The 12,626-nt window shown below is 31.6% G+C and overlaps 1 protein-coding gene across 1 annotated transcript in view; it reads right to left on the reverse strand.

Annotated features, from left to right (window-relative positions):
• Positions 1–12,626, reverse strand: part of LOC135958086 (dual specificity protein kinase splA-like) — a 134,769-nt gene that overhangs the window by 4,377 nt on the left and 117,766 nt on the right. Inside the window, exons 4-7 of the mRNA XM_065508951.1 lie at positions 11,471–12,471; positions 6,414–6,642; positions 421–688; positions 37–262 (exon numbers count right to left, since the gene is read on the reverse strand). Coding sequence (XP_065365023.1) covers positions 37–262; positions 421–688; positions 6,414–6,642; positions 11,471–12,448 — 1,701 coding nt within the window. The 5' untranslated portion in view covers positions 12,449–12,471. The remainder of the gene's footprint in view (positions 1–36; positions 263–420; positions 689–6,413; positions 6,643–11,470; positions 12,472–12,626) is intronic.

Genomic DNA, 12,626 nt, shown 5'->3' on the forward strand with positions numbered 1-12,626 from the left:
AAAACAAAATAAAACCTTTTGTACTTTGAAAATTACTTTCTCATTGTGTTCCATGGTCTGTCTCAAATAAGACAATTCCGAATCTCTATCTTTGAGGGCTGCCTCCAGCTCCGAAATGCCCGAATCGGAGGGTGATGGTGTCATATCGCATTGATCATTTGATAAACAGTATTTGCTGGACGTCATACTTGAGCTGCCCATTGTAATGCTGTTACTCATCATAGTATTAACGCTGCTGCTGCAATTGCTACCATTGGATTTGCTGTAATTGAAAAATCAATTCAAGTTAATGTAAATTCTCACTTAGATAGATTGATTTCTAAATACGATATGTACACACAAACGTTCAGCTGGACAGACAGCTAACGAATGGCAAATATAATTGTGAATATTTCAAATTAAACCTAAAATAATACTCACATAGTACCACTTTGGCTATTAACATCTGAATCCGGTGTGTGTCGAATTGATTCCATACTATCGTTGATCTTCAACGATCTGGAACCACGTCGACGTGCCATAAGGCTGTTGCAATAATTATTGCTTGAATAACCACCAACAAAACCTCCAATACAGCCACTGCCACCACCAACACCTGCCATACCACCGACTCCAACACCAACTCCGCCATTGCCGCATCCGCCACCAATAATTCCAATACCTCCTCCGTGCCTCAAATCGGTCGTGCCTAACGATGATAAACAGAAAATCGCATAAATTGTTTGAGTACGAGCATAAGTATTTAAAAGCTAAAACCCATTAAACTTAAATAGTGGCAGTAGTAGTAATAAAAATAAAATAAAACAAAACAAAACAGCAACAAATAAAGGCTGAATTAAAAATTTAAAAGCAGTTTATGTGTAGCAAAATAAAAAACAAAAAATATAAATAAATTTAATGTTGAATGAATGATGAGTGGTTTTTGGTTTATTTTTTTTTCTCTCGTTTTTAACTACAGGCCATTTATTTGCAATTATTAATTATTGTTTTGAAAAATAAAAATAACTAAATACACAACACTGGCTATAGGAAAATTAATACTTCATAATATTCATGAACAGTGTGAGGTAAAAGTGATCAACATATATGTACTAAATTACATTTACTCAACTCATTTATCAATTGATCTTCTAAAACCAGAGCTCTCGCGCTGTGTTGAGATTTAGAGAAAGAAACTAAAGTAGTGGTCGACTCTTATAGCTTTAAATGTACACAAGACGAATGTCAACGAAACATATTTGCATTTAAATTACACTTTGCACAAGACAATTGATGTTAACTCGAATAGCGCCTAAGATAAACTATACTCCGACTGCAACCGCAGCCACTATTTATACACAGCGCCATCTTCCTTCGAATAGCCTCATGAGAGTTCTTTATGGACAAAACTAGAATATTCGAATTCTAGAGCATGTTTATAAACATGATGTATGTTGCAGGCAGTCGTTAAATTCAAATCGCTAATGGAAATTCATAACAATATCAAATTGGAAACCTGTCAAATTGGCGGCCTGTCACACATTTCGATCGGAATGGTTTCAAATCCTCAGTTATTATTCCAATTGATTTCATTTTATATTCTTGGAATTCCAAAAAGAGTTAATAATTGTGTTAATCTGATTATAATTTAGTATTTTTTTTATATTTTGGGTGTATGATTTAAAAATGCGGGATTTTTAATAGATGAACGAGATTTTTGAAGGGTACATATCTGTGATTTATTCTCACTTAGGTATTGAACATTATAGTGTCCACAACAAAGTTTTTTTTGCTTCGAAAATGTCGAATTTTATACCATCAAAGCGTCATATGCGGGAAGTTTTGCTTTACTTATTTAATTTGAAAAAATGCGGCTGAAGAACACCAAGTGCTCCCCAAAACTTAAGGTGAATGTGTTTCATCGGTTTCAATGTGTTTTATCGGTTTCAACATGCGGTTCAAAATCAGTGATTTTGACAAGGAAGACAAATATTTGAAAACCAAGGATTGGAGGCATCAACAAGAGCTTGCAAGCAGCAATTTCAAAACGTTTGCGAGCAGCAGGATTCATGCAAAAGCGGGGACATTGGGTACCATATGAATTGATGCCGAGATACCTTGAATGACAATTATGCATGTCCGAAGTGATGCTTGATCGCTATAAACGAAAGTAATTTTTGCACCGAATCATTACTTGCAATGAAAAATGGATCCATTACGATAACCTGAAGTGTAAGAGATCGTATGTGATGCACGGCCAACCAGCCGAATTGACACCAAAGCCAAATATCAATGGCGCTAAAGTAATGCTCTGTATTTGTTGGGAGCAAAAGGGTCCTATCTATTATAAGCTGCTGGAAACTGGCTAGATAATTACAGGGAACCTAAACTGAATGCAACTGCGTTTGAAGCGAAAAACGCCCAGAATATGAGGCCAGACATGAAACCGAAATATTCCATCATGACAACACTCGCCCACATGTTGCAATACCAGCTAAAAACTATTTATAACTATTTATAATGTTTCGCCTCACCCGCCTTATAGACTAGACCTTGTCCCGTCCGACTACTATTTGTTTCTCTCTGGTATCCGATTCACTTTAGAACAGAGTATCCGAAATTGGCCTCAAAAGATGAGCAGTTCTTTTGGCTCGGAATCCATATGTTGCCAGAAAGATGGGAAAAGCTCATATCTAACAATGGCCAATACTTTTAATAAATTTATATTGTACAAATGTTTCAAAATAAAAGCTAAAAATTTCAAAAACTCCCGCATTTTTAAGTCATACACCACAGACTCGAAAAAAGTTTCTTTACAATATTTTTACTATATTTATATTCTTGTACGAACAATCGAATAAAAAACAAGTAAGAGAGCTATCTTATACGCCCTTCACCAAATTATACTTCAAAATAAAAATTTTAAATATTTTTAGGTAAACAAAATTTATTATTTTTACAGTTTTTTTATTTTTTGGAAAAAAAAAATAAAAAATTTAAAATTTTTTTTTTTAATTTTTTAAATTTAAATTTTTTTTTTTTTAAATTTTAAAACTTTTTTTATGATTTTTTTTAACAGTTAGCGAAAAAAAACTTTTGGTGAAAAAAAAATCGGGTTAAAAAATATTATTCCCGATTTTGACCCATTGTAGGTCCAACTTACTATGGTCTTATATACGTCGTTGCAAAGGTCTTTGAAATATCTATCATTAGATATCCATAATGTCTATATTAATGACTTAGTAATGGGAAAGAATGTCTGACAGAATTATTGAAGATTTGGATCCCGAAGATATCTGGGGTCTTCATTCAACCTTTGAATGTTTAATTTTTTTTTTAATTCAAATCTACTCCAAATTGATTTCAAATAATTGTTCTTCACTAAATTTCTCTTAGAAAATATATTTAAATTGAAAGCAAGTGTAATTCAGGCCTTGAATTATAGTCAAGCAGTTGAATTACAGTTTCATTTTCAGTAATTTTTCAAATATTTCAAACATAATTGCATTTGTATTAAAGTCAAATTCCTACAAAATTTTCAAATGCTTGAATTTTTGGGGCTTTAGTGCTAATTGGGAAAAAACATTTTTTAAAGCCAATTTGTGATAGATTTAATAGTAATAACTTATTTAAGTCCCCATTTGTAAGCGATCGAAGTAATGAATTATTTAACTCTCTATTTTTGTAAGCGTTGCCTCAATATTCACCCCTATCGGCAATAACATGTGAAATTTTGTTCCCATGAAATATCCATTTCCCTCGAAGGGAAAATTGCTATCGGGAATATCACGATGAACTTTACATTCACAATAGTTGATTTTGTTCGTAACAGCTGTTTATTGTTTACAAAATTCCATCTAAAAATTTCACAACAAGGGGAATTTTTTCACGTGAACAAAGTTGATGAACGAAAAAAGGAAAAGGGAAAATATTTCATGTGAAATATTGATTCGCGATAGGGTTGATTGAGTTAATCACACCGATTGATATAGTGAAGAGAAATTATATTAGCATTTTAACTCATTAACTTTGTAAAGTACGTTTTTGAATCTGTTGAACTAATTCATTTTTAAGTCTTGACAAATATTTACTGTTTATTACTTTTTCCCTGTACTGTACTTGTCCAAGTATGAGTGTAATTTGCAATTGTTAATTTGCTTTTAATATTTATGTGTTTCGTGGTAATTTGCTGAAGTGTTTTTTTTTGATTTCAAGGAAACTAAAAGTCAATTTTAGTTACACACTAAAATAAATATAGTTTAGCAAACCATTTAAAAAGTATTTATTTCGAACCAATTTACAAATATATATGAATTTCTGTAATTGAATCCGCATTGGTAAATAATTTCCTTAGGACAAGTGATTAATTTAAAAATATGTTTGTTGTTTTTCATTACAAGAAAATAGTTTACAAAACATGATTTAGTTTTAAAATATGAAATAATTACTGACTATTAGTCAGGTTATTATTTAAATGCAATATCTTAAGAAAGACAAATCATTCAAATCAATGTCATATTTATACAAAATTTCACAAAAAACTAATGTTATTGTTTGTTTTAGTGTTTTAAAACTGTCATATTTATTGTTATACTTAGTTCTCTACCATTAATAAAGTACTTAATGTGTAGCTCACAAAGGAAAATCGTTTAGTCACCATCCTACATGTTTTTATATTTTTCAACTCCGCGGAGCTCCGTTGACTTATAGAATTTTAAAGATTCAATACAGCTGATCGAATAGATCCCAATTTCATGACTTATCCATATACATAAATGTCTTTATTTTTTTCATATGAAAAATCGATTTTAAGTCAGAAATATGAGTGATCACAGATCGAGCTCCCATTCTTGATTAAACGCTTATAAAAAAGTTATTGAGGATTTTAGATTTTTGAAGACTTTGATATGAAAAATCGATTTTCTGCCACAAATATGAGTGATCACAATTCGACCTCCTTTTCTTGATTAAACGTTTTTTACATAGTTTTGAAGGATTTTAGATTTTTAAGTTTTTTCATATGATAAACAAGTAAGGAAGTATGGTCGGTCAAGCCCGACCATATAATACCCTACACTAAGTAAAAGAGCAAAAACATTTTTCTTTTAAAATTTCAATAATTTATATTTTTGAGTGATTTTCGGAAGTGGGCCTTATATGGGGGCTATGAACAATTATGGACCGATCACCATGAAATTAGGTCGTGTAATTTATGTCTATATTAAAGTTAACTATGTTGAATTTTGTGTGTATACCAACATTTTTAAGCGATTTATGCACGTTAAAGTGATTTTCGGAAGCGGGTCTATATGGGAGCTATGACTAATTATGGACCGATCATAACAAAATTTGGTGACATGAATTTTGTGTATATAAAACTTATTTGGAGCGGAATTTGTGGAGATACATATATAAATTAAACATTTATGACCGATAAAGTCCAATTTCGGAGGGACATTTGTATGGGGGCTAGGTGAAATAATGGATCGATTTTAGCCAGTTTCAATAGGCTTGGTCCTTGAGCCGAAAAAACAATATGTACCAAATTTCATCGAAATATATTCAAAATTGCGAACTGTACTCTGCGCACAAAGTTTGCACGGACAGCCAGCCAGCCGACCAGACGGACGGACGGACATCGTTTAATCGACTCAGAAAGTGATTCTAAGTCGATCGGTATACTTTAAGGTGGGTGTTAGACTAATATTTTTGGGCGTTACAAACATCTGCACAAACGCATTATACCCTCCCCACTATGGTGGTGTAGGGTATAATTAGATTTTAGGTAGATATATGACTGATCACAGATCGAGCTCCTTTTTAAACGCTTATTAACGATGTTATTAAGGATTTGAGATTTTTGGGTTTTTTGATATGAAAAATTGATTTTTGGTCAGAAATATGAGTGATCACAGATCGAGCTCCTTTTCTTGATTAAACGCTTGTTTGCAAAGTTATTAACGATTTTAGATTTTTGGGTTTTTTCTTATGACAAATCGATTTTTGGTCAGAAACATGAATGATCACAGATCAAGCTCCTCTTGATTAAACGCTTATAAACAAAGTTATTCGGATTTTATATTTTTGAGTTTTTTCATATGAAAAAGCGATTTTTTGTAATTTTCTCGATTAAACGCTTATTTTAAAAGTTATTAAGGATTTATGTATTTAAAAAAATTGCAAGAGCCATACAAATGTTATAAATGATATTCTAATGAAAAACAAGCTTTTTTACTTTCATCTTTCCTACAAATCCCAATTCCTATTAATCATTCAGTTTTTTTTTACCAATTTCCTGGAATATTATTTCATTTTAAGAAAACATTCAAAGTGTCTTTCAAAATTATTAATCTTGTGAAATGAAATGAATGAATGACGTAAAAGTCATGAGAGAATAAATAAAAACTACAATACAAAATTGTCATTTAACTTACTGCCAAATCTCATGTTAGAACCTGGTGCTGCAGCCAATGAAGGTGTCGAACCATAACGATCGCCCACATTATGTGGGTTTGTTGTGTGTGCAGCTGATTGAGCCTGAGCAGAAGTAACGACATCACAGTAACGCTGGGGCAGAGTGTAGTCCGGTTCAAAAGGGATCGGCTTAAAAGCAATCGGGCGTAAAAGATTTGTAGTTGTTGTTGCTGGTGCTTGTGTTGTCGTCTACAAAGTAAATAAAACGAAAGAGCAAATAATGTTAATAAAAATATAAAAAATCTTAAGAAAAAGGGAAAAGTCTTTAGGAAAAAAATACAATAGTTGGAAATAAAATGTGGTCTGGGTATTAAATGAAGTGTATAATGTTTGTAAGTCTAATATATTTTAGAGTATGGGTGTAGTTAGCTTTTAGTGTGTGAAAATGTATAGGTATACATGTATTACACACATATACGAGTGCAGAGTTAGAATGTGTGTTAGAGTTAGTAGACACACCCAAAAACCTAAATCAGATAAAATTGAAACAGACAAGTGTTTTTGTTAAAAAAAAAATACATATAACTAAACATAAATGTAATTGCAATTGTTGTTGGTGTATACTTTTTTATTGTTCTGTATGTGAAACACAAAAACAAAACAATAAAATTGAAAAGTCAATAACAAATTATAGCAGGACAAGTTCGACTTTGTAGGTTCCCGATGAGAGTTTATAAAGGCATTGGCCAGATATTAACGCTTTGTAACTGACAATTTATTTTCAACAAGATAAAATTATGACAAACAAGTAAGAGAGCTATATTCGGCTGTGCCGAATCTTATATACCCTTCACCAAATTATACTTTAAAATAAATTTGTTTAAATATTTTTAGGAAAACAAAATTTTATTTTTTTGTTAATTGTTTTTAAATTTTTTTTAAAAATTTTTTTTTTAAATTTTTTTAATTTTTTTTTAAAAAAAAAAAAAAAATATGACAAAAAAAATTGTTTGATAAAAAAAAATTCGGGTTAAAAAATATTTTTTCCGATTTTGACCAATTGTAGGTCCAACTTACTATAGCCTTATCTACATCGTTGCAATGGACTTTGAAATATCTATCATTAGATATCCATATTGTCTATATTAATGACTTAGTAATCCAGATATATGTAGATCAAAAATAGGTCAAAAATCGAGGTTGTCCCGGGTTTTTGCTCATATCTCCGTTATTTATGGACCGATTTTACTGATTTTAAATAGCAAACTTCTCGAAAGCATGTCTGACAGAATTATTGAAGATTTGGATCCCGAAGATATCTGGGGTCTTCAGAAAATTGATTTCAACAGACAGACAGACGGACATGGCTTAATCGACTCCGCTATTTATAAGGATCCAGAATATATATACTTTATAGGGTCGGAAATGAAAAATGTAGAAATTACAAACGGAATGACAAACTTATATATACCCTTCTCACGAAGGTGAAGGGTATAAAAACTTGAGTATGATAGAGAAAACTTTTGGCATCGTTATCTATAGTTGAAAAGAAAAATTGTCAATTAAAAGGTGTCATTATTTGACCGTATAACAGTTTATTCGGTAGAAAATTGTCTGTACAAAAGTTTCTTCTATAGAACATTTTCTGTATAACAGTTTCTTCTATCTTTCTTCTAAAATTCTTGTATAACAATTATTTCTATAGGAAATTTTCTTTATAACAGTTTTTCTACAGGAAACGTTCTGTAAAACAGTATATTCTACAGAAAATTTTTAGTATAACATTTTATTCTATACAACATTTTCTATATAGCAGTTTTTTTCCTGTATAACCTTTAGAAAATGTTCTGTATAACAGTTCTTCCTATAGAAAATTTTCTGTATAACAGTTCTTCCTATAGAAAATTATCTGTATAATAGTTCTTTCTGTAGACAAATTTATTTATAACAGTTTTTTCTATAGAAAATTGTTTGTAGAACTGTTTCCTCTACAGAATATTTTCTTTAAAACAGTTTCTTATATAACAGTTATTTTATAGAAAATTTTCTTTATAACAGTTTTTTTTTTATAAGTAATATTCTATATAACAGTATATTTTATTGAACATTTTTGGTATAACAGTTTTTCAATAGAAAGTTTTCTGTATAACAGTTTATTCTATAGAAAATTTGCTGTTTAACAGATCCTTCTATAGAAAAAAGAAAAGTTCATTCTGAAGAATGTTTTCTTTATAACAGTTTTTTCTATAGAAAAAGTTCAGTATAACAGTTTTTTTGTAAATTTATTTTGGTGAAATAAAGCATTTCAATATATCTACTATAAATATATAAATTGCCTGTAATTTTTGTAATTGTTTTGTAGCCGTAATACAACGTTTTAACTGAATCACTAAAAAATGAATTTGTAGTTAATTTTAGTTCAAAGCGACATCTAGTGGCGCAATATTCAGACCCGATATTCCTTAATTACACTGTGTGTTATTTTTTGAGTCATGGAAATATAACCATATACGTCACCACTACGTGATAAAAGACAAAAAAAAAAGACCCGTGTCTCCCAGTTTCATGCACTTTATTTATGGGGCCCCAAAGTTTTTTGCGTTTTTGATCTTGAAGATAAAGTTTTTTTTACTTTATATGTTCTTTATGATAAGGGCTACAACTTTTCCTCAGAGAGTAAATCAAAATTCCGAATTGTTTGCAAGATATGAGCCTTCGAAAATGATAAATTTTTTGCAAAAATGACACAGAGTCCCCAAATATTTGGGGGGCCATAAAAAACGTTCACGACTTTGGGCAAAACTGGGTCTTTTTGTTTGGTCTTTTATCACATAGATGTGTCCGTATATGATTATGTTTTTTCGTGTTGCACTGTGTTATCTAGTCTTATGGATTTTTTGGTTGTATCACTTAATTGGATTATTTGGTATAAGAGATTCAGTCGTGTGTATTAAGGCAATATCCTAAGAAGATCTTCACTTATAAATATTCAGTTTATTTGTATAAAGACTGATGGCTATACGGACTGTTTAAGTACAATACCATTTTTAATTGAAGTTAAGAACATTCCCCCTTATCGTGGTTGGCGTAAACGTCATACGCCTACGACAGTTTCGTAATAGATTAAAGAAACAGTTTGCATTTTATCTTTAATCTAGTACATTTTATCTTTAATAATGATATTTAGAAACTTCCGAAAGAAATTTGATAAAATTTCAAATAAAATTGAGAAAATTTCAATTGAGAATTTCAACGTTTAAGAAAATTTCAAATAAAATTGAGAATTTATATTTAACTAGCTGACCATCCCGGCTTCGCTCGGTAGCTATTAATAAATATATACTTCGTAGGGGAAGTGTCACGCCCATTGTACCTATATAGGTCAATTGTGAATCTAAACCAGTGATGTTCAAAAATATAAATGAAGATGTATTGGTGAGAGAGCTACCCAGCAAACATAATGTCAAACACTTAAAATAAGAACAAAATAAAGAATGTTTAGATTTAGAATTTTTGCCAGATATAACCGATTTATTAAATGAATGTAATTTAAATTTTAAGGAAATAAAAGAATACACATTATACGACCGAAATTCTCTAAAATTTTTTATTTATTTCCGACTTTGTTGTTTTGTGTTCATTTGTAATTGAAACGCGTGTGTTTGCTTTGCTTCGTCCAAAAACCAACCAACAACAATGCTTAATGAATTTCTGAAAAAATGAGACATTTGTTACGCTCTTTTAAAGAGAACAAGAATATGTGTGTTGTTACTCAGCGCGAAAGCACAATGAAATGAACATCATTGATCTAAACCAGAGGTTCGCAAAAATAAATCCTCTCACCAACACATTCAATTCTTTATTTTATTCAGTGCACCTACAAACACACAAATACAAAAACTGAAAAAATAAAGAAAAAGTCATACACCAGTGCTGATGCGTATTCCTAGTTGTCTCGTTGAGTGGACAACGACTACTAAAATGTAAGAGCATAAGAATACGTGTGATTTGATTCTGCACAATTGTGCTATGGGCTGCGCATTACTGATCTAAACCATCCAGGGACCCACTGAAACACGCACACAAAATTTCATCGAAATCGGCACAGCCGTTAACGCTGGCTTTCCGCATATACAGTAATCGGCGCCGATAACGAAAACTGAAAAACGTTGGTGTTCGTCACCGTCTCGTTTCTGAATTGTTTTCGTTTCAGTTGGGTGCGTTGCGGCATAAAACAGAAACGAAATTATTTTTTAAGTTGTCATTTGGAAATTAAATAGAATTTCATTATTTTTGACAAAATCTATTATTTTTTCCTCTTTCAATAAAGACAATTTATTTTTTTTATTCATTAAAATAATTTCGTTCCTACAGCACCGAAAACAACCTACTTGAAGTTGTTTTCGTTCCGGCCCCAAATGGCAGGTTTTTCGTTACTGATCGGTGCCGTTTCGTTCCCAATTTTCGTTGCCGATTTCTGAAACGAACTTTTTTCAATGTGAATTTGAGAAAATTCCAAACGAAATTAAGATTTTAAGTTTGATATTGAGAAAATTCCAATTGAAATTGAGAACATATAGAACGGAAACTAGAAAAATACTCAAACAAAAAAAATTACTCAAAATAATCACACATTTTTTTCTAATACATTTTCACCACTTAGGTTTTTGACAACTGATTTAGGTTTTTGACAGGAGAGAAAGACAATTGTGGCATTGTTACAAACCATAACGAGTTCGGATAACAGATTCCTCAACTCTGACGGAAAGAGTTATTTTTAAGTTATTGATATCAACATTTCTCAATTAAATTTAAGATCTTCTCAATTTTATTTGGAATTTTCTTACATTTCTTTCTACATTTTAAATTATCGCATTTTCAATTTGAACTTCTGAATTTTATTTTGTATTCTCTAAATTTTAAACTGAAATGCTCAATTTAATTTGGAATTTTATTTAAAAATTTCTGAATTTCATTTAATGGGTGTTTCAAACATCTGCACAAACTCTGCTCGCCTATGGTAGGGCATCATATAGAAATAAAATATATTTGTGTTAAAAAAAAACAGTAAACAAACCTGTTGTTCATGATTTTCTTCAATCGGTTGAATATGAGACAAATCACTTGCACTGCGCGGTTGATGTTGGTGTTGTTGCTGCTGCAGCTGATGTTGTTGTTGATGATGCTGCTGCGGCTGATGTTGTTGATTAGTATTATGCACTAAAGCTGTATGGGTTTGTAAACGTTGCTGTTGTTGCTGCAGCTGCTGTTGCTGCTGCTGCTGATGATGTTGTAAACGCATTTGATTGCTATTGTTATTAATATTATGATGGTTGTTGTTATTAATATTACTGTTGTTACTATTCGCTTCTAAACACTCCGTTATATTTAAACGTTCATTAAGTTCCGTTATACTACAACGACTACCACCACTTCCGCATCCGTTTATAGAAGTTGGTGTTGGTGCCTGTACTGTTGTTGGTGTTGTTGATGCTGTTGCACATGGTTTTCTTGTCACAAGCGTTTGCTGTTGTTGTTGTTGTTGTTGTTGTTGATAGGCAGCCGTTCTTTTCTGACCTTGAGCCTGCATGGGCTGCTGTGTGTATTTCATTGTGGCCGATGTTAATGATTGTGTCATCATTGGTGGCAATGATTGCATTTGATGTTCGCTAGAATTATCTATGGTGGCTGTGCTGCTGTTGAAACTATTAGCTTTTGCACTCGACTTTGTCAATTCAAACATTTGTCTAATGTTATTGAATTTGTTGCGGCCGTGCTGCACAAAATCTTCCAAATTACTGTGACTACCGAATTTGTTGCGCATACGTTTCTGTTCATTTCGTGACTTTAGTGTGCCGGTATTGCCAGCCTGCACTTGTGGCAGTCCCAATGTGTTTTTCGATACTAGTGAGTTGGCATTCTCTAGTGAAGCCGATCGTATATGTCCACGTTTTGAGAGAGTGGGTGAAGGTTGTGGATGTTGTTGTTGTGATTGTGTTGATATTTGGACTGGTAGGGCAGTGTGTGAAATTTTGGTTGACACGGTGGCCGCCATGTTGTGTGTGCGTCCTCTTTTAACTAGAAAGAAAAAAACAATCATATTTTATAAGTATTTACATATGTTTTGGTCATTAGATAGATATAACCATAGAGCAATATACATAGAGCGGAAACTCTCCTGTTAAAGACCTAACTCATTTTTCAAAAACCTAAGAGATGAGAATGTATTAGTA

The sequence above is a fragment of the Calliphora vicina genome, chromosome 4, assembly GCF_958450345.1.
Source record: "Calliphora vicina chromosome 4, idCalVici1.1, whole genome shotgun sequence".
In the NCBI taxonomy this organism is placed as follows: Eukaryota; Metazoa; Arthropoda; class Insecta; order Diptera; family Calliphoridae; genus Calliphora; species Calliphora vicina.